This window comes from Balaenoptera physalus (assembly GCF_965194825.1).
Source record: "Balaenoptera physalus genome assembly, chromosome: 13".
Taxonomy (NCBI): Eukaryota; Metazoa; Chordata; class Mammalia; order Artiodactyla; family Balaenopteridae; genus Balaenoptera; species Balaenoptera physalus.
The window spans coordinates 43,028,405-43,051,369 of NC_138892.1; the positions used below are offsets into that span (position 1 = coordinate 43,028,405).

The 22,965-nt window shown below is 35.2% G+C and overlaps 1 protein-coding gene across 8 annotated transcripts in view; it reads left to right on the plus strand.

Annotated features, from left to right (window-relative positions):
- The window catches only part of NAP1L1 (nucleosome assembly protein 1 like 1), a 32,952-nt gene extending 11,335 nt beyond the window's left edge, over positions 1-21,617 (plus strand). For 2 of the 8 annotated variants that reach the window (XM_082419038.1, XM_082419044.1), the window contains exons 3-15: positions 3,750-3,835; positions 5,327-5,429; positions 12,062-12,203; positions 12,453-12,533; positions 13,516-13,644; positions 15,227-15,298; positions 16,121-16,260; positions 16,699-16,844; positions 16,938-16,957; positions 18,233-18,355; positions 19,115-19,144; positions 19,655-19,705; positions 20,729-21,410. In XM_082419038.1, the coding sequence (XP_082275164.1) occupies positions 3,750-3,835; positions 5,327-5,429; positions 12,062-12,203; positions 12,453-12,533; positions 13,516-13,644; positions 15,227-15,298; positions 16,121-16,260; positions 16,699-16,844; positions 16,938-16,957; positions 18,233-18,355; positions 19,115-19,144; positions 19,655-19,705; positions 20,729-20,764 (1,159 nt within the window). In that variant the 3' untranslated portion in view covers positions 20,765-21,410. Of the gene's footprint in view, positions 1-3,749; positions 3,836-5,326; positions 5,430-12,061; positions 12,204-12,452; positions 12,534-13,515; positions 13,645-15,226; positions 15,299-16,120; positions 16,261-16,698; positions 16,845-16,937; positions 16,958-18,232; positions 18,415-19,114; positions 19,475-19,654; positions 19,706-20,728; positions 21,411-21,489 lie in introns of those variants that run through there. The other 6 variants (XM_082419039.1, XM_082419040.1, XR_014252182.1 and 3 more) reach the window with 6 other exon arrangements.
- Positions 21,618-22,965: the final 1,348 nt, after the last annotated feature.

Genomic DNA, 22,965 nt, shown 5'->3' on the forward strand with positions numbered 1-22,965 from the left:
AATAGCAGTTACAAACTTAGCTGTGTAAAGAAAAAAGCAGTGTTAGTTGAAGGGTCCAAGGTAGGAAAGTAAAAGAGACTATCTGGGTCATGGACTGGCTTCAGCTTTCCTGAGTCTTTACAAGGGCTTATTTTGGAGAAGTCATTGGGCAAGGTCATACATCCTGGAAACCTAGGTTTATTGAAGTTGGCATCTGTCAGGGTTCTAGTGTGGATGGATGTCTTGCAGAAGTATGGTGAAGGAGAATGAGGTGACCTGCACTGTTTGTTGCTATTTGTAATTTCACAATAGTCTGCCAACTCAGGAATAGGTAAAACAGAACATTTCAGGATGAAGGGGTTATGATATGATTATCCACAGCTGTTGTAGGCAGCAGAACATGGAGGTGGGAGGGCAGGAAACTTTTATCATAAAGGCAACACATTCAGGTATTTATAAGAATCTGGCCAGTCCTCCCATGTATACTGTCTTCAGCATAAAAAGAAGAGTGGCAGTAGACATTTTAGTGATAATGGCTGTCAAAGTGATTGTCTCCTGAATCACACTGCTCCAGTGTGGATTGCTTGACCTTGGTTGCACAATTGTCGTTGTGGATTTATTTTATCGTCCTGGGGTTTCCTTTTGTCTCTCCTCTCTTGGATTTGCTGTTTGCTATATCCCATGTTTTCGTTTTTTGGTTCTTTGGTTTAGTACCTTCTTGGAAGAGTACAAGGGAAGTAAATTATTTTGAGATGGCATGACTGAAGATGACTATTTTACCCTTCTGCTTGATATTTGGGGTGTAGAATTGTAATTTGGGAATCACTTTTCTTTAGAATTTTGAAGGCATTGCTCCATTGTCACCTTACTTCTAGTGTTGCTGTGTTGAAGTTCAAAGTCGTCATAATTCTTGATCATTTGTATGTAACACTTTTTTAAAAACGTAGACATATATATCTATTTCTAGAAGCTACTCTGGCTTTGGAGTTCAGAAATTTTTACATTGTTAGGTCTTTTTTTTTTTTTTTTTTTTTTTTTTAAATCTCTTGTTAGGCATTCAGTGGAGGACCCTCTCAGTCTGGCAACTTGATAGCTGTCAGTTCTAGGGAATATTCTTGACTTATTTTGTTGATTGTCTTGTTCCCATTTTCTATTTCTGGAGCTTCTGTTATATGTTGGACTGGTTCTTGTGATTACCTTTTGTCCTAGTTTCCATCTTTGTCTCTTTGCTCTTCTTTCTGGGCAAAGCTGAAGAAACTTCATCTTTTAACTCTTGTATTGAGTTTCTAACTTTCTGTTGTTTTAGTTTTCAAGCGTTCCTTTGCTCTCTGTTCCTATTTTTGTAGCATCTTGTTCTTATTTCACGGATTGTAATATCTTTTCTCTGGATGTTCTTTCCCCTGTATAGTCTGTTGGGTCTTAAATTTTTCTTTACTGTTTTGGTCTCCATGTAGGAGGCTTTCCTCAAATAGGAGGTAATACTTGTTTGCTCCTTAAGACTGGGTGGGGAAAATGCATAGTTGAAGGATGTTTTTTAAAAGTTAATTGGAGAATTTGAGTGTTGGGAGGGAGGGAGTGCTTTCAATTTAGAATTTTAATGTGGGCTCACCAGGGCAGACATTTGTTGTGAGACTCCCCACTGTCAGAATGGCATTTTTTTCTGGGCTGGTCACATACCCCAGTAAAGAGTGTTTGGGTAAAGATCTGGCTTCCATACATTTGGGAACTAACTTGGGAGAAGGCAGCTGGGGAGGGGTCTCTGCATTCAGCATTCTGTCAGTAGTATGTATGTATCTGTGATCCTCTAGTCTGAGCTTCCAGTTCCCTTTCCAGAGGAGAAACTGTTCTGCTGGAGGGAGAAAGAGGATCGAAGGATTTAACTGTTTATTAGTTTTTGCTTAGTTCTCCCTATTTTATCCACCCTCACACCCAAGCCCTAGTTCTAGAAGTGGCCTTTTTAAGATTCTGCATTTAGGCTGGTTCTCAGCTCTACCACTGCTGACTTTGATTTCAGTTCTCAGTGAATTTGCTGCTTTTTGTCTCCTTGTCCTTCAGTATTTGTTTAAAAACCCCTTTGTCATAATTTTAGTGGAGATTTTGGAAGGATTAAGATCAGATGAGTATGTGCAGTCTGCCATCTAACCTTCATTTTGTCTTAAACTTTGAAAAAAGAGTAAATTGGTTGTGATAGCTTGATTCTGCCCTACCCTTCCCACCCCATTATTTACTATTGGATGCCTGTGAGCTCTTAGGAGGGTAGGAGGAAGAGGAAGATCCTTGTTCTTTAAAGCAGGAGTCCGCAGACTTTTTCTTTAAAGGACCTGATCGTAAGTATTTTAGGCATTTTGGCTATGAGGTCTCTGTTGCAGCTATTCAGCTCTGCCGTTGTAGTGTGAAAGAAGCCAGAGACAATACATAAATTAATGTGGCTGTATTCCAATAAAACTTTATTTATAAAAATAAGACTGGGCTGGATTTGGCCATATGACACAGTTTGTGGACTTCTGTTTTAAAGCTTTAAGTTTTAGGTGTTCAATAAATGATTGAATAAGATGGTACTGGAGGAAGAGCTGTTCCATGTTATCTTTATGCTTAACTTTATAGTGAGTAAAAGATATTCCCAAAATAATCTGTATTGTTTCTGATGGGAAGGCTGTTTTTTTTCCCCTTCGTTGACAGAAACAGATTTTTCTAGCAGAATACAGTTGAACTTTTCTATAGTTGTTCCTATATGAAAATTAATTTTTCAAATGCTATTTCTAGACATGAAAGCAACTAATTTTCTAAACCAAATACCATACTAAAATGTAAAATAACACAAGGAATTGTATGATGATCTGTATGTTGAGTTAGATATCCTAATTCCCCATTTTAATGCTGATTGTAATCTCATGTTCAAAAACTAGATTTTTAAGATGAAATGGAAAGAATGTTATTACTTTTTACCTTCTCTTTCAATGTCCATCCTCCTGGCTTTACTCTAAGCATGAAGTAGACTCAGGTCTTCTTAACTTTTACTGTTCTTCCCCATCTCCCCTATGAAGTGAAGAAAAAGGAAAGTCCAAAGATAGTAAGTACAGGCTGATGCAGTTGTTCCACAGCCACCAGGGATCCAGGATCCTTCTGTTTTTCCAGACTCCTTAATTTATTCTTAGCTGGTGAGTTCCATTCTCTAGGATGCCTCATGGTCCAACATGGCTGCTGGAGCTATAGCCATCATATCCCTGTTCTAGGGAGGGTGCAATATTGAAAAGGCTTCCAGCTGTTTACCATTCTATTAAGGAGGCTTTATATATATATAAAATTCTACATTCCTTCTCTTTTTTTACCTTACTGCCAAAATATGGTTATATAGCCACATCTAGCTGAAAGGTAGGCTGGGATATGTAGACTTTTTAGCTTGGTGTATTACCATCTCATATAAAATCAGAGTGCTGTTACTAGGAAGAATGAAACCAATAGATTTGGGTAGAAAGCACATACTTTCTGACATTACATCCTCTGAATCACAACCTATCAAACCACATTTTTAAAGCTTAAAGTATAAACTTTATATTAGACCATATGCTTTTAAATGAAATTTTAAGTATTTCTAATTTGTCCTTGTTTACATATGAAGTTAGAAAACTGAATCACCCTTTGGATTTCCTACTTCATATTTTTGAAAGAGGAATATTAACCTAGAAAATGAACTGAAGTTTTCTATAATTTTTTTTTTTTTTTGGGTAATTGGTACATTTGAACCTTGGTGTGATATTATAATATTATAGCAAAGAACAGTCTGAACTTGATCAAGATTTGGATGATGTTGAAGAAGTAGAAGAAGAAGAAACTGGTGAAGAAACAAAAATCAAAGGTATTATTTTAAATTCCTTCAGGAGCCAGTGATTGCTGGCACATGTCTTCTAGAGGGTAGTAGTAAATACCATTCTCTTTTTGGATACTTGTCCATTTTACTGACTAGCCAAACCTGCAGTAACAGTTTTGTGTGTAAATGTATGTTTGGGGTGGGGGGCGGTGAGGGAGGAAGGGAGGGGCAGAGGGAGCTGGAGATGGAGAGGAGTGGTAGTAAGGGAGGAGGGAATGGATGTAGTGACCCAGCAGAAGTCACTGTGTGTACCCTCTACTACTGAGGTGATGTCATAGCTTGTCAAACAGTTGCCTGTGAGATTTGTCTCAATTTAGGTATGTTATAGGTGGTGGTAGGAGTTGTTTCTAGTGGTGCTTCTAAATAACACTAGCTTAGACTTATTTGAAAATGTTTAGTATTTAATATGTAGAAAATATGTAGTGTATGTCTGTGTTTTTTAATCCATTCCAACCAATCAAAAAGAGACATTTATTAAATGTAGACAAAATCATTCAAAATTTTCTTTAGCAAATTATTTTTAAAGGGGGTAATAATGGTAGTGGGGAATTATACTGCTTTAGGATATGCCCTGTAGCTTAGGAGCCAAGAATATCAATGTACCAGATGACTCAACTTCTCATTTTTAAGCCAGAGTGAGGTTTATTCTGAAAAGACTGCTGAACTTCTAGCTTCAGCTTTCATTGTGCAGCGTTTTTTTAAAAGATACAGGACTGTATCTTTAGTGGCCAATATTGGTATTTCTGAAAGCATGTTGGTTATCACAACTGTACATCATCCAATAATAAAATCAGTATTAGAAGTAAATTGATGTTTAAAAACATAAATTGGGAAAATTAATGGTAATTTTTTGGTAAAGTCTGTATTGATGAAGAAAATAAGATAGCAAAATAATTTGTTTTGCATAAATCTAGGTTATTTTTGGATTTAATATAATTTTTAGATGCCATTAATAACCAAATTTTATTCGGCTTTAGTTACAACTTTTGACTATCTCAGTTGTTAACTTTCTCTGTTCAGATACCCACAAGGACATTATACAGGCATCAATGAAACGTTCAGATTTATTTGACCATCTTTGTCCCAGGCTTGAAACTGTCACTATATTTGCAGTTTTCTTGTATGTGTTGTTTGACTTCAAAGGGTTATCAAGGATCATAGATAGGCATCTGGATGAATCTTTGAGCTTCCCCAAACACAAGGTGGGTAAAACACAAGATAGTAGGAAAAGAAAGGATAATGTTCATAGTAGTTGTGGCAGCGGCCTTGAGAAATGGTGTACGTTAGACATCATTAGAATCTGAACTTTTCCTGTACACTGGGTTTTCCTAGAGTGAATTTTCTTTAGCTTGCTGCTCGTCTCTACTCATACCAGCAATTTATGCGCTAGTCAGGAAAGCTTCATGATTGGATTGTCCTATTCAAATAGCATGATACATTTTCATAAAATCCTTCTTTCAATGCCCTTTTTTTTTAAAGCGCGTCAGCTGACTGTTCAGATGATGCAAAATCCTCAGATTCTTGCAGCCCTTCAAGAAAGACTTGATGGTCTGGTAGAAACACCAACAGGATACATTGAAAGGTACAAGTTCTTCTTTTTCATAGTCCTTATTTATCTTTCTATAATCAACGTTGCAAGTGTATATTTTTAAGGCCATCTGGGACTTATGTATGTCACAGTGGAAAGCTAATGTTCTTTAGTATCTAGTTTAGGATTATTGGGAGTTTAAAATTTTGCTGAATACAGATTTAGAGTTGGTCTTTTAAAGTTTATTTTGGTTCATCTCTGTAGGAAGTATACTGATCTTAAATCATTTCTGAGATTTGTTAGAAATGCACAGAATTAGAAGAAATACAGATTTCTTATTTATTTCATTGGCGATATAAATCACTAATAATAGCCCAAATATCTTATTCTGCTTATAATTTTTTACATAACTTTATAATTCTAAGATCTATCCACATTGCTGTTTATATGTATCTCTCGTCATTAGTTTCTAGCTTCTAAATGTTTCCTGGTTCTCTGTGATGTGTGTCCACCATGCTTTATTATATGCTTTTTCCTTGATGGTCATCCAGTTTGTCTCCAAGCTTCATCAACACGAATTCAGTTGTGATGTTGTTTACCCTTGTGTATGTCCTCTTAAGGAGCTGTGTAGGAATTTCTTTGGGATATGTACTTATCGGTGGAATTGTTAATTACGGGATATGCAGGCCTTCAGTACTTCCAGGTGCTTTCTGCAATGCCTATATCCAGTATGTGAAGGTTGCTTTACCCTTGTGTCATTGCCAACAATTGACATCATTCAGCTTTATAGTTTTTCTGTTTTTACCAATCTAAGAGGTGCAGGCTCATTTTGTTTTACTTGTATTTTCTGATTTCTAATGAGTTGAGCTTCCTTTCATAATGATTGCGAATGAGCCTTTTAGGTTGCTCATTTTGTACCCTTTTGCCCATTCACATTTTGGGGTTTACTATCTTTTTTTTTTAATTAATTAATTTTTTTTTGGCTGCGTTGGGTCTTTGTTGCTGCACATGGGGTTACTTTAGTTGTGGTGAGCGGGGGCTGCTCCTCATTGCAGAGCACGAGCTTCTCATTGTGGTGGCTTCTCGTTGCGGAGCACAGGCTCTAGGCACGTGGGCTTCAGTAGTTGTGGCACGTGTGCTCAGTACTTGTGACTCACACGCTCAGTACTTGTGGCTCGTGGGCTCTAGAGTGCAGGCTCAGTAGTTGTGGCGCACAGCTTAGTTGCTCCACGGCATGTGGGATCTTCCTGGACCTGGGTTCGAACCTGTGTCCCCTGCATTGGCAGGTGGATTCTTAACCACTGTGCCACCAGGGAAGCCCTGGTTTACTGTCTTTTTCTTGTTTTGTATGGGTTCTTATGTATTCTAGGTTTTAATCCCTTATCGGTTTTAGACTTTGTAAATAATCTATTGTGTCATTTCTATTAATTTTGTCCGTGGTGTCCTCTATTAAACAAATCCTTAATTTTTATGTTTGTTAAATTTTTTGACCTATGGCTTGTTCTTTTGAAGATAAGTCTTTCCTTACTCCTTCTACATTTCCTATTGACTAGTTTTACCTTTTACCTTTAGGTCTTTAATCCCTTTAGAGATCACCTTTGTATTTCATATTAAATAGGCATCTTTCTTTCCTTTCTTTTTTGGTGAGCTAGTTTTTATAATGCTTCACTAAACAGTTCATTCTTCCCCCATTTATTTGTGTTACCACCTTTATTATATATCAAATTCTTATAAACACCTTTGTTTGTCTCTGAGCAGCACTCTTCTTCATTGGTTTTTTTGCCTGTTCTTTTGTCATTGTCCCACTTAACTACTCTGGCTTTATAGTATGTCTTAATATCTGGCAGGGTGAGTTGCTTTCTTCTACCACCCCTCACCCACCATGGAACATACTTTTAAGGTTGATCTTACCATCTGTAGCCCTTTATCCCATGTATGGTTGAGAGTAAGTTTATCAGGGTTCTCTTAAAAAAACAAAAACAAAAACCCTCAAAATAACAAACAAAAAACTAGAATTTTCATAAGAATTCCAATATCTTTTTAGTATTAAATTGTCTCATTCATATCCTTGTATTTATTCAGATCATATTCTGTATCGTTTATTACAAAGTTTTCTTCTTGGTTAATTCCTCTATATTTGTGTTGCTGTTATGAATAGTATTTTTTATTGTATTTTCTGGTTGGCTGTTCTTGATAAAGGAGTACTACTGATTATTATTTTTTTAAAGTTGATCTTGTGTCCAGAAACCTTGCTACTCTTACTCTATAGTAATTTGTTCTGTTATTTCTCCCATAGCCCAAAGGATCTTATCTGCAAGTGGCAGTTTTAACTCTAATCTTCCACATTACACCACACTGCATGTTTATTTTTCTTTCTCTGTAACATTGGGCAGGACTTTCAATACTGTGTTAAACATTAGCATTAAAAATGGGCATCCTTGTCTTATTTCTTATCTTAACCAGGAATGAGTATGTAATCTCTTCATTAATGTGTCTATTTGTGATTTAATATGACCTTTTTTCCTTTATCAATTCAGATGGTCTTTTGACTTTTTCTTTGAATCTACTAATTGTATATTAAATATGTTTTTGGAAATCTGAGCTGGATAGTAATATTTTATTTGGGGTCCTTATTTATTAGTGAAAAGAGCTTGTGTGTGCCTGTACACACACACACACACACACACACACACACACACACACACACACACACACACACACACACACACACACACACACACTATCCCTGGTTTTAGAGTCAAGATTTCAATTGCCTAGAAATGAACAAGATTGCTTTTACTTTTTTCTTTATTTTCTGGAACAACTTGTATAAGGTAGGAATTCCTTGAACAGTTGGTAGAACTCTTCTAAAAATTGACTTGGGCCTTTGAGATTTGGGAACTAGAGGTCCTGGAGAATTTATCCTTTTTTTTGTTTGTTTGTTTCTTTTTTTATAACATACTAACTGACCTCTTCAATTTCTCTTGTGCCAGTTGTGGAGTTTTATGTTCTTCTAAAGCTGTATGCGTTTTATCTAGGTTTCTAATTGATTAGTGTATAATTCATATTTTTAAAAATCTGATTTTTCCCTTTCATATTCTGTATTTTGTATCTGCATTAGTTTTGCCAGTTGTCTCAATCTTAATGTTTTGATTTTCCATTTGCATATTTTTTTGTTATTGCTTTTTTTTTCTGGCTTCAATGTTATTTCCTTATGTGGGTTTGCTCTATTCCCTTCCCAGTTTCTTAATTGCCTGCTTAGTTCATTTAATTAAAAAAAATTAATGTGTCTCTTTTACGGCCATAAAACTGTTTTTATAAATATTATGTGAATAAGTATGAAAATTTATATGCCGAAATCAATAGCTTAGGCATATTAGTTGTATTGTTCAGATTCTCTTTATTTTTGCGTATTGATTGCTTGATCTAAGAGTTTTTGGGATGAATGTATAAAAAATCTTCTTAGTTTATCTTTCTTGTCCTATAATTCTGTCAGTTGTGGATTGTGTCATAGATTTTGTTTTGTCTGATACTAAGATAGCTGCTCCAGCTTTGTTTTGGTTTTTATTTAGCTGCTCCAGCTTTGTTTTGGTTTTTATTTAGCTGCTCCAGCTTTGTTTTGGTTTTTATTTATCTGGCATGTCTTTTTCCATCCTTGTATCTTACTCTAGTATGATTGTTTTCTTCTTTATTAGTAATTTCAAACTCTTTACATTTCTTAGAAGTGGTATTGTTTTTGGAGTTAATTGCTCTTCTCTTTTATTATCTAATTTATGGTACTTTTTTCTCCTTTTCTGTTTTGCATTGAAAAGATCAAGTTGTCTTCTGCTGGTTTCAAAGTTAATGCATTCTGTTTTTTGTTATTATGGTAAAATGGATCATAACCTAATACCTCAGTTTATTTGCCCCTATTGATCTGTTAAATTTACCAATAATATACTTCCTCTAGGCCTCTTTTTTTTTCTTTCAAGGCAACAGTGAAATTTATCAAGATATTTTTGATTCACCCATATGTTATATAGCATCTCCTGGGTTTTTTTTTTACTTCCTCAAAATATTTTTCATGAATATAATATCTGTGGCATACTTCCTAAAGCCTCATATACCTTATACAGTTTTTATTTGGCTTTCATATCTGAAAATTTTAAGTTCAAAGTTCTTAAATATCTTAAAAATTCACTTCATTTTTTTCTTGTCTACAGTGTTCTCTTTGAAACCCAATATCCCTCTGATTCCTTTTCCTTTGTAGGTTGTTTGCTTTTTTCTTTGGATATCTTTAGAATTTTCTTTTTTCTTTGATAGTCATCAATCTCATTAACGTGTCTAGTGGTTCGAATAAGGGCTTTCACGTTTCTGTAACTGAGAAATTCATTACCCTCATTTCCTCAGATATCCACCTCCCTTCTCTTTTTCAGCTATTGTTTCATTTGGCACCAGTGCCTCCATGTCTCATAGCTTTTCTGTCTGTCTTTCCTGCTGCCTTTCTGAAGAGGTTTTAAACCTCATGGATTTTTTTCTTCAGTTGAACATATCTTGTTTGTCCTATTTGTTGGTTATTTTAGTTAACTATATTTTTCATACCTAATATTCCCACCTTGTTTTAGCTTTCTTGGTCTTGTTTCAGAGTTAAGATCTATCTTTCTTCAACTCTTTAAATATATTTACATTCTTGTTTAAATCCTTTGTTTAATAATGCTTCAGATGCTAAATATTTCATTCTTTCATAGTACTCTTCAAGTGTCTACTTATTTTGGCCTTATAGCTCCAGCACACTGGGCGATATCAGTTACTCTAGTAATGAGTATTGAGGGAGGAATGAAGATTAGACTTCAGTTTGTGACAGTCTCATGGAGAAAGAAAGAGAAAGGCGACTGGATGAGCCTAAGGAGAGCTCCAGTCACCTCAGACTCAGAGTTGACTGACAATTACAGGCAGTTTTCTTGGCTGCTTTGGGAGGAGCCAGTCTCCTTTGGTTGTAATCCGTTGTTTCTGGATTGGAGGGGGTGGAAGAGTGAGTGCTTATGGGCTCTGAGCCAGTCCAGCTTTCATCAGCTCTTCATGTTATCCTAGGAGCAATGGCACTGGGCTCTGTGAAGGGTGAAGGGTACAGGCAGTGAGTGTTGAAGGCAAGTGTAGAACTTTAAAGCTTTTCTGCAAAAAGCTTTCTTCCACCTTGTCCTCACTGCTACCCACTCTGGTCACCACCACCCACCCACCCCCATCCCTGCTTTCCAAGTTGCAGCTCACCCTGTCTGTACCAGTTAAAGACAACCTTCAGTCTTACTCAGAAATTGCTCATGGTGTGATGGTGTGTGTGTGGGGGGTGTGTGTGTGTGTGTGAGAAATAGTTGTTTGCTTCATGGTTCTAAAGTTTCCAGGGTTGATTTTTTTTGAGATGTGGAGTTGCAGGGAGGCTAGCTGACCAAGCTATTTCACCACCTTGACAGAACATTTTAATTTTAATTGTAAGAAATAAAAGTTGGTATTTTAGGTTTTTGTTTTTGTTGTTTATTTTTACTTCTGATTACCTTAACTAAAGTGGTTAAGTAGAGAATTAATTTGCTTTACACCAATCTGTGTATGGCAGGAAATTCTAACCTGGATCTTGGATCTGTTGTACAGATTCCATGAACTTATGGAACTTTTGGGTGTGAACATTTTTTGGGTGGTAGAGGGATTCATAATTTTAATCATTTTTCGAGGGGCTCATAAACTAGGTGTGTATAACCTTTAAAAAAAATCTATGCCCTATAGTGAATTGTATAGGAATTATATCTTAGAAAAGCTGTTATTTTAAAAATCTACCTCCCCTCTTCATAAAATGTTACATACTTATTTAATGTAATTTCAAATTCCAAATTAAATACTAAGACTAAAAAGAAAATAATGGTGTAGGATACCATTCTTTTTCCAAAAACACATATGCTCCCCTTCTTTCCCCTAATAATTGATACAGGTGAGATATGCAGTTGACCCTTGAATAACACAGGAGTTAATCAATAGTAAGCCCCCTGTGTCTGCGATTCCTCCATCCATGGATTCAGCCAAGCACAGACTGTGTAGTACTCTAGTATTTACTATTGAAAAATACCTGCAGATAGGTGGACCCATGCAGTTCAAACTTGTGTTGAAGTGTCAGCTGTACATATTTTATTTTATTTATTTATTTATTTAGTTTGGCCGTGCTGTGCTACTTGTGGGATTTTAGTTCTCTGACCAGGGATTGAAGCTGTGTCCCCTGTAGTGGGAGCTCGGAGTCCTAACAGCTGGCCCTCCAGGGAATTCCCTCAATTGTACATATTTTTAAAAAATAATTCAGGTTATCATTGTTAGGATGGTCAGTCCGTGACTTTTTAACTTTTAGACTGCATTTTACACCTGAGATGCCAGCACTGACAAGCCCAGTGCTGAACTTGATTACAATGAAAGATTTAGGGTTGGTGATACGATTTACATTTTCTTATCAATTTACTGTACCTGGTTAAATTTCCTCTTTTGAAATGTTTTATGGTCAAGAGGTCTGGGTATTTATATCTCTTGAATTTTAATTACTTTGAATGTACCTTTTGCTTCAAATAGGAAACCTGTTATTCACTAACTTTCATGCTTCAATTTCAGTATGCTAAAAGAAGTGTTACTTGGGTTTTACTGTGATGCTATATAACTGGTGCTTTCTAACCTTTCAGCTTGCCTAGGGTAGTTAAAAGACGCGTGAATGCTCTCAAAAACCTTCAAGTTAAATGTGCACAGATAGAAGCCAAGTTCTATGAGGAAGTTCATGATCTTGAAAGAAAGTATGCTGTTCTCTATCAACCTCTATTTGATAAGGTAATGCTTTCTAATACTTTGTTTTTTAAATGTAAAATTCAAGAAGATAATAAAGCTCTGGAAATATAAATAAACTTCTGTTAGAACTGTCAGCAAAATGGTTATTAGAGGAATTTGGGAGAACTATCAATAACAGCAATTCAAGTTGTATGAATTAATTAAATATTTAAGCATTCTTAATGAGGGACATCTAGTTTTTAGCTTCGATGCCAGTGTTTTTATGCAAGTTTTTTTTTTTAATCATTTTAGCGATTTGAGATCATTAATGCCATTTATGAACCTACAGAAGAAGAATGTGAATGGAAACCAGATGAGGAAGATGAAATTTCGGTTGGTATTAACTTTAATTTAGTGTTTTTTTTGTTATTTATTTATTTATTTATTTTTGGCTGTGTTGGGTCTTCGTTTCTGTGCGAGGGCTTTCTCTAGTTGCGGCAAGTGGGGGCCACTCTTCATCGCGGTGCGCGGGCCTCTCACTGTCGCGGCCTCTCTTGCTGCGGAGCACAGGCTCCAGACGCGCATGCTCAGTAATTGTGGCTCACGGGCCTAGTCGCTCCGCGGCATGTGGGATCTTCCCAGACCAGGGCTCGAACCCGTGTCCCCTGCCTTGGCAGGCAGATTCTCAACCACTGCGCCGCCGCCAGGGAAGCCCTAATTTAGTGTGTTTTTATACCTTGGAAATAATTATCTTTATTGTGAGATGGATAGTGAGTGCAGATGAGCCACTGTTAGGCCAGCTCCATCTGTACCCAAATTCACCTTTTCCTTGCATTTTTATAAAGGATTGTTCCCATTTTTAAAGTGCAAATGGAGGTCTCTAAATGTCCTGCCCACAACTTATAGACGGCAGAGCTGTGATAAAAATCCATTGCTCTGTTACATGACCCTGTTTCTCCAGCATTGATGTTTTAATGTTGGTGATGAAGAGAATATATTTTGATGAAGAACGCCAATGGGTGAGGCAGTGGACAAGGTTTATATTTCTTTTGCTTTTCCTCTTTACTGTGCTTAAGTCTTACTTTTTTTCTCTTCTCTCCCATGAAGCTGAAAGTTTTTTCCTACAGTTCATGGTCCTAGTGGCTTTCTTTTTGGAAGGGGTATGGTAGTAGAAATATTATGGAAGTAAGGTCTGATATGGGTGACAGCAGTGTTTACACAATTAGATTAGAACTTCTTTGGCTAAATGTTAAAATTAGTCATTGAGGGTTTATTGGGTTCTCTGCCACTGCATGTAAGTTAAGGGGATGTAAAAAATTTTATCAAGATGTCTAATCTAGGTATCCAGTAATGATGAATGCTGTCTTTTATTAAGGAGGAGCTAAAAGAAAAGGCCAAGATTGAAGATGAGAAAAAGGATGAAGAAAAAGAAGACCCCAAAGGAATTCCTGAATTTTGGTTGACCGTTTTTAAGAATGTTGACTTGCTCAGTGATATGGTTCAGGTAATTTTATTCATAAAAACACCAGTTTACCTCAGAGGGTAAACCTTTGAAGTTTAAATGGCTCTGATGACTAGTCTCTTTATTATTGATTTTTATAGAATGATTGCTTTCTTTTTTTTTTTTTTTTTTTTTGGAGGAGGCCTACACCGTGCCATGCGGCTTGTGGGATCTTAGTTCCCTGATCAGGGATCGAACCTGGGCCCTTGGTAGTGAAAGCGAGGAGTCCTAACCACTGGACCACAAGGGAATTCCCATGATTGCTTTGTATTGAAAGAACTGTTATTGGTAGAAGGAAAATTGCAGCTTTGATTAATGTAATCAAATAAATTATAATTTGTTTTCAAAAATTAGATAATGAAATAGTCCCTTTGGTAATTGCTCATCTCACTGTATGATGCTTTCTCATATATCCCTGTGCCTTCTGTTTTTAGATGTGGAGTGTGGTGGTAGGATGGGGGAGTTTCAGTTGTCCTACTCCAGTGACCTTTGCAGTTTGAAACAACTATTCCAAGGGACATTTGCATTTTAAAAGAATACTGTAAAAATATTTACCTATTTTTTTAAAATTAATTAATTAATTAATTTATTTTTGGCTGTGTTGGATCTTCGTTTCTGTGCGAGGGCTTTCTCTAGTTGCGGCGAGCGGGGGCCACTCTTCATCGCGGTGCGCGGGCCTCTCACTATCGTGGCCTCTCTTGTTGCGGAGCACAGGCTCCAGACACGCAGACTCAGTAGTTGTGGCTCACGGGCCCAGCTGCTCCGCGGCATGTGGGATCCTCCCAGACCAGGGCTCGAACCCGTGTCCCCTGCATTGGCAGGCGGATTCTCAACCACTGCGCCACCAGGGAAGCCCAATATTTACCTATTTTAACAATTGTCATTTTCCCTGGGAAACTGACACAGATGTCACCTTCTCTGGGAAACTTTGCCTCTCCTAATCTGAATCATTTCTTGATCCCCTGTCATCTGGATTGTAGTACTTGTTACCTTGTATTGTGATTGTTGGATGTTAATGTCAAGAAAAAGAAACTGTCTCAAAACAATGACTGCTTACTGCATTTCTACTTTTTAGCGAAGTAGAAAAGGAACAAGCATCTGGAAAAGGCAGCAATTATGATCGGGGAAACTTTTTTTTTTTTTTTTTTAATATTTTTGGCTGCACCACATGACATGCATGGTATATGCATATTTAGTTCCCCGACCAGGGATCGAACCCTTGCCCCCTCCAGTGGAAGCACAGAGCCTTAGCCACTGGACCGCCAGGGAAGTCCAGATCTGGAAACATTCTTAAAGCAAACATGAATTATTTAGACTTGGTTTTGAACTTTTCAGCCCATTCAGTCTATATAATGATGTAGTTCTCTATTTAGTCACCTTTTTTCAGCCAGTGGCGATAGAAGGTAGAACTAAGTAAACTAGCTTCAGTATAAGGCATAATCTGGAGAATTAAGTCTTTATGGTTCATAATCGTACATAAAACTGAACAATAAAATGTCTGTCAGTTAAGTGCTTAGTCCAATAACAAAACACTAGTCTTAATGCCATTCAGATACTCATTTTAATTTTTTTTTTTAATTTGAAGGAACATGATGAACCTATTCTGAAGCACTTGAAAGATATTAAAGTGAAATTCTCAGATGCTGGTCAGCCTATGGTAAAAGAATTTTGAAATATTTTCAATTTTGTAACAACTGTTTACAAGTAGATAAATGGAACTTTCTAAAGAAAGGTGACATTCAACGGTTAGACATGGGAGTGGGAAGAAATTAAAACTGATACTTAATTGATGGTAGGAAATAAATGTTTGGACGTTGACAGTTGTGATGCAGTATTTATTCCTTTTCCTCCCTCTGAATGTAAACTATTTTTGAAATATAGTCAATTTTTGATCCTAGATTAAGAATGTATATAAAAATAATAGCAAAGGAACATGAATAAGAAAATGCTTATTCTGTATTAAAAGACATGCGTCTGGGAATTAAATAAAACAGAAGATGTTAGAGGGCTCCCACTTTCCCATTATGAAAGATCAGCCAACGGCTTCTCTCCAAAACCCCATCAGTATTATGTAAAGCATGGGCAAAGGCTCTGTAGGCTATTAGTTCTTATATTACATGTGATAAGGTTGGGCTTTTTCTCTGTCAAGCTAGGTTCTAGTCTAAGGTTTAAAGCCCTCTCTGTGGAGATGGCGGGGTGGGGGGTTGGTCAGTTTATTCAACTGTACCTAACCTATGTCATAAACATGTTACTAAATAGTAGTGTTAGCTGAGCTAAGTTTTATTCAGTTTATTTTGTGCCACATTTTGCTTTTAAGATACTTTGGGATTTATATGACCCTTTCTTTCCCAGAGTAGGACTTTGTCACTTAAGATTTTATATGTTTATAGAAATCATAGATTAAGCTTTATTTACTGAAGCATTGAAATTTATCATGTAGGAATTTAATTACTTTTTATGCTTTTTCTTTTTTTTTAAGAGTTTTGTCTTAGAATTTCACTTTGAACCCAATGAATATTTCACAAATGAAGTGTTGACAAAGACATATAGGATGAGGTCAGAACCAGATGATTCTGATCCTTTTTCTTTTGATGGACCAGAAATTATGGGTTGTACAGGGTAAGTTTAATTTTATTACTTTAACAGAATGTTATATCTGTTTTTGCTTTACTTATGATTTGTGATATTTGGTATTTTCTAGTGTGTCTGCTTAGTACATACATACATATTTATCTCCAAACATTTCAGTAAAATGTTTTCTGAGAAAGGCTTATTCATTTTCCTAGAATTCTCCATAGACTATTACAGATATTTTTCCAAAGGAGTGTACATTTAAATTTATTATATTGTGAGTTTGTGGTAATTGTAAATATATTTATTGAAAAAGTTTGTTTAGAAATAAAAATTTTCTCTTTGTACTGCTACAAAAAGCAGCACAAATTTCCCCTCTAAATTTGAAATTAAATAGAACATTTAATTAGAAAAATCTCAGCTTTCCTAGCAATTGAAAGTAATGTGTTAATTGTGATAGACCATCTCTCCCCTTTGTTTTGGAAGGTGCCAGATAGATTGGAAAAAAGGGAAGAATGTCACTTTGAAAACCATTAAGAAGAAGCAGAAACACAAGGGACGTGGGACAGTTCGTACTGTGACCAAAACAGTTTCTAATGACTCTTTCTTTAATTTTTTTGCCCCTCCTGAAGGTAAATAGTGTTTTACTTTGGGTATTTATGGTGGTTTTATTGTAAGCTTTGTTTACTTTTTATTCATTTGAATTTCTTTTCTCAATTTTGCAGTTCCTGAGAGTGGAGATCTGGTAAGCTGAATTGTTATTTATTTGTTGAATTGTTTACTAAATATGAAATTAAAGGACTGGTTCTTAAATGTATGGAGTAGAATAGTTGCTACTAGTATTTTGTTCTGAGGCTTGCAATGCATAGAGGAAGACCTTTACGCGTGTGAAAAATTACTCCATTTAAAATGCTTTTGGTGCCTCTACTGAGAAATGGTGAAAGGCTAAAGATAGTCCTTTCTTCTGAGACTTGCAAATACTTCTGTGAGGGATTCAAGTTTTCAAAACTAGTTCTCTTCCTTATTGAAAATAGAATGTATTAAATCATTTATACTGTTTACTAAACACTAACCACATTCTGCTTAGAGTTCTTTGTGTGGTTTTTATTCCGATGGAAATTTGGTTTTATATATGTGGTCATATAGCCGAAAACTGTGAAATATGCCTGGCACACAGCCAGGAATGAGGAACTGCCTTAAAGAAATCTACACAGGCAAGGTAGGCTAGGTCTGTTTTGAATTTGGCTTAAGTCTGTTACGAAATATTGGTGGTAGCAAAACAATCTTGAGTTACGGATAGAACACCTCTGCCTGTGATTAGAATTCTTTCCTTCAGAGTCTTCCCCCACGACCCTTTGGTGTTTTATTGTTGTTGTTGTTAGAGTGGATTATGTTGATGAGTCAAAATAAACATTCAGGAATTCGCAGAATAGTTACTCAGTGTTTAGTATCACAGAACTAGAACTTTAGTATCATGGAATAATTTTAATTTTGAATAATATCAGCAGCATTTCTGTGCTGTACTTTGCCATTAAGTAGAAATCTTAGATTGACTTAGTCTTTATCAAGTAGGACAACATCTCATTTGGCATTACACAGAGGCTTGGATACTGTCTTTTAGGAAGTGTGAAATGATCTTCTCTGGTCTTATGTGCCATATACATAATGTTACTTAGAAAAGTGTGAGATTCTTACTGTTATTCCAGTTGGTGTTTTCAGTAATTAATATTTTAAAAAGAAAGTTGTCATATAGCAAAGTTGCTTTTGTAACTTTTAAGCTAGAGAAAGCTTAAGCAATAACCAGTATGTATACTGGCCTGCTAACTTATTTTCTTTTTATTAAAAACCTGTAAACCTAGGGCATATGTAGAGACTATTTGATCATGCACATGTAAGATAATTTTAAAAGTTTAAAGTTAAAAGTGAAGTTGAGAGTTTCTGCATATTATTTAAATCCAAGTCTCACATATGCCAAATTAAATAAGTTATTAAATTATGTGCTTTTATTTTTCTTTAACAGGATGATGATGCTGAAGCTATCCTTGCTGCGGACTTTGAAATTGGTCACTTTTTACGTGAGCGCATAATCCCAAGATCAGTGTTATACTTTACTGGAGAAGCTATTGAAGATGATGATGATGATGTGAGTGAATTTGAATCCAGCAGTGAAATCGTTTGGTGAGGGTGTGATAGTCAGAATCGGTGAGAGGTTTAATGAATAGGTGCAATTGTTAAAAAGCAAGACAGAATAATTCAAATTAGGCTGATTACTTATGTCCTTTTAGATAACTTCCTTGAATTAAGTAGGTCCTTTTAGGATCTTTGGGTTCATTTATTGTAGTTTTTATTTTCCTGCTATTAGGAAGGCTACTTTCTCTGAAGTAGTAAAACTTTACTATGTTGGGTTAGTGTTGTAAATCCATTACATGTCTTTGACCAAACAAAACGTAACCCTGTACATTTTCTACTACTGATAAAAATCTTTATTAGAAAGCATGGAATTTTTATCCATAGGAATATTAAGTAACGATTAAGGTAAAATTAGGCTGCTCTCAAATATTTTGGATATCTTTCTTGTTAAATGGCAATCATTCACATAGCCTTTAGGTCCTTTTTGTACAGGCAAGTAATATTTACAGTCATAGTTATCTGATCATACTTCATCCATGATTGTACTGTGTTCTTTATTTTAATTTTTTAAAGTGTCAGGTTTAGATAATGGCACTGAGCTGGGTGATTCCTGAAGCTATTGTCCTTGTTTTAATTTATAATCCGTCACTGTAGGGAATGTATTTTTTCCTCTCTTTAGATATTAGGGGATACAATGGTGGATATTAACTAAATGCTACTTTCAGATGTTTGTTAGCTTCATTCAAATGTCATCCTTTTTTCCCTTTTTTAGTATGATGAAGAAGGTGAAGAAGCGGATGAGGTAATGTTTACCAAATGAGCAAATAATTCTGTTTAACACATTGAGAAGCAAATTGAGTGACTTATGTATTCCTTTGCTATAAATCATTACTCTGTGATATGGGATAAAAATGTTTTTGGAAAAAAATATGGTTTTAGAATTCTACAGCCAAACAATGTATGTATGAGGTTTCAATAAATAAATTGCAAAACTCAGAACATTTTTTTTATTTCAAATAATTCTGTTCTGCTGCAGGGTTATCAGCTCTTTGAAGAAGTCAAAAGCTGCAGTAAACTTTTTCAACGTTGGCTGCAGTAAATCTTTTCAATAAAACCTGTCTGGATGTCTCAAGTTGTGTTGGGAAATTTTTCATATTAGAAGCTTTCAAATTAAATTGCATTGTCACCAAACTCTGTAATCATGAAAATCTGTTGACTTATAGAGTAACTTGTATTAAATTCTCCCTACATTATGAGCCGTTTCTTCCTATTATGTACCTACTTCATGGATGCATTTTGAACTTTAATATAGGAAGGGGAAGAAGAAGGAGATGAGGAAAATGATCCAGACTATGACCCAAAGGTGAGCAAAATTAGTGCTGCTTTCTGTTAAATTTAAGGCAGGTTAAATATGAGTTAGTGTTTCTGAATGTAAAGTTTATTTTAGTCTATTAAAGTCTTTAATAAATCTCTCCTCACTGGCATTTCAATAGTACATGTAATTTCAATGCACCTTTCCTAAGAAACGTTTATTTTTGGTTCTGACCTTTATTTTTCCTAGTTTCAGGCTAAATAACCCTAGGTTCTATTTTAATGGCACATTATCTTGGGCATTTCTTTTTAAATTGTTTTTTAGAAGCACTTGAAATTACTTATTGCTTGTGTTCTTTAGGTTGTTTTCTCCCCAAAGGAAAGCTTATAAACATAGGTCAGTTTTTGAATCATCTGAATGCAGGAGTGCACAGGAATAGGGGAGCAATACTCTTAGGTTCTCCCAGTCATCTCTTTGCTCCATATCTGAGAGTCCCAGTTTCTTATTCCTGGGAAGTTGTCATATCACGGTTAGTAAAGGACTTTATCTCCCACAGAATGCTTAGTATGTTATCAGAATTCATTTGGAACTTCTGGTTTCTCTTTAATGTATTTATTCATTTGCTTATGCTTTAAAAATATCCAGAAGATACTTTAACCTAGTGAGCAGGTAAGAGAGGGTAATTAAAAAAATCAAATATTCTAATAGGTATGAATTGGTGTTAACAGCTAAATATGAATGGAGTTAGTATTTTAGAATAACTGACCTATTAAAAGGCAAAAATAATTGGTAATATGACTTAACAAATTGCTTGGCTATTTTCAGATTATAGCTTAATGTGTTTCACTTTATGGAGTTCATTCTACAATGTAAAATTGGGGCTTTTATTTTTTAGCATTTTTGTGACTTGGTAATATTTGAATAAATAATTTGCCATCATTTATTTTTTTTAATTTGGCAGAAATTTTGACAGAACAGTGAGATAATGTGATAATTAAGATAGTTAACTACTATTGAAAAATAAACTGAAGCAGGTAGAAAAAGATAGATTGACTTGTTGTTTTCCTTTAACAGAAGGATCAAAACCCAGCAGAGTGCAAGCAGCAGTGAAGCAGGATGTATGTGGCCTTGAGGATAACCTGCACTGTAATAGCCTAAACACAACTATTATTTACTTACAGCCTTATGTTTTTGTATTTTCTTGGTAGACTCAAGTTTTTTTTTAAAGGAAAGGAACTGATATTTTAAAGACCAAATTTGTTCTACTTAGCATTTTAACTAGTTTTTCTGCCAGATACATTAAATGCACAAATTCTCTCACGCATGTTTGTTCATTGCTACATATTTGGTTCTTCCTGGAGTATTTTTATCTTGTAACTATTAGATTACAGTTATGAAAATGAACAGAACTATGAAATGAACCAGATTTTTTGTCTTGCTAATTTTTTTCCTGAAGAACCAAAGTATTTTTTCAGCGGGTAGTTGAATGGGTTTAAGTTCGCTTGCACTAGCTGTGCCTTTCATTACTTTGTTACAGAAATACAGTGACTTATACTAAGACAATTCATCATTTAAAAAACAACACTTGTCAAGACAAGTATATGGTTAAGAATTTCCAGTAAGACCACACCTGATAACTTAGATTGTTAATGGATTTTTGTATTTCAGGTGACAGTTACTATAAAGAAATCTTATTAACTAATAGTATGGTTATTGGTTACCACAGGGAGGTGAATAAAACCTAGTATTTTCAGAAGTTAAGTCTCATTATTTTTATTTTAACTGTACTTTTTAAATTTAACCTCCATTAACTAAGCATCTTTTCTTTGTGGTAGGGTCTACCTTCTGCTTCCCTGGAAAGGATGAATTTACATCATTTGACAAGCCTATTTCAAGTTTTTTGTTGTTTGTTTGCTCGTTTTTGTTTTTGCAGCCTAAAATAAAAATGTCAAATATAATTTTAGTTCTCCAGAGATAATGTCTTAATTTTGTACTAATTCAGGTAGAAGCAGAGGCCTAGCTTAAATTATGTACCCAGTTTACCGCATTATTGAAGAAAAGGGTGCCAACTTTGGAAGAGGTACTACATCTACTAATGAGAGAGGATTAAAAAAAGAAAACAAAATCTTAAATGATTTAATGTTTTTAATAGAAAGATTAAAAGGGTAAATTTTATTTCCTTTCGTCAGAACTAGACAAAAGGCCCCAAGCCTCTACAGTTAATTCCAGTTCTTATTCCTTAAAGTATGTGTGTCATTTACCCACGCCTTTTGTTTTACTATGTATTAAAATGGGTAGTACTGTTTACTTAACTACCTCACAGATGTGTTAAGGCATATTAAGTTAAATTTTATGAAATGTTTCTCAGTCTCATCAAAAACTCAGAAGTTTGGACCTATTTGTACCACAAGTATGTGATATTCAGCATTTTATTTATACCAAGGTGTGATAGTTAAACTGGAAAACAAAGATTAAGGACCTTTATTCTGGATCCGGTCAGGCAACCCTTGCAGATCTTTGTGTGCCTCCTATTTTAATAGAAGTGGATGGACGAGCAACTGTTTGAAAAGGTCCAAGAATTTTTTTTCCAGCTCTTTTAATTATGACCATATTGTAGTAAATACTGCAGATATCATGGGACTAAAGTAGAAATAAGACCATTTTTAGAGGGGGGAAATGCCATTAAATTAGAGACTGTAGAGCCACGTTTAAAATACCTCAGGCTAATTACTGTTACTTTTGGGGATGAACTTTAAAGCTTTGACAGTGAGGATGGACTAATTGGGTTGTAATTATAGGAAGGCCTTAGAGTTCCTGCTATATTAATAAAATTACACTGCATTCCTTTTTAGAGGTGATAGAGCTTCTGTTTTAAAAATTTAGTATTAAGGTCTTGGAATGTAGACACATTGTGTTCTTTGTATAGTACTATCCATTCCTCTCCTGAGATTTTAATTAACTACTGGAAATCCTTAACCAATTGCAGTAGCTTATGGGGGGAAAAATGCCATGAAAACACCTGTTTTTCCTCTTTATTTTCAAAATGATTTTGGTTGTTTTGATTAGACATTCTGTGACTTTTTTTTTCCTTTTGTACCCATAGGTCATCTGAACACAGCTTTTTCTGAACTTAAAATTTTTAACCTAAAGATAGAATCCCATTTTTAATGAGCTTAAAAAAGTAGCAAAATCACTACTTTTTTTTTTTTCATTTCTTTAGGAAATAGCTGTTGCCAAAGTGAAGAGGTAGATACTATTTCGTCTTGTTATATAAGGGGGAATATGGTTTGCAGAGGAATTGTTTTTTTAAA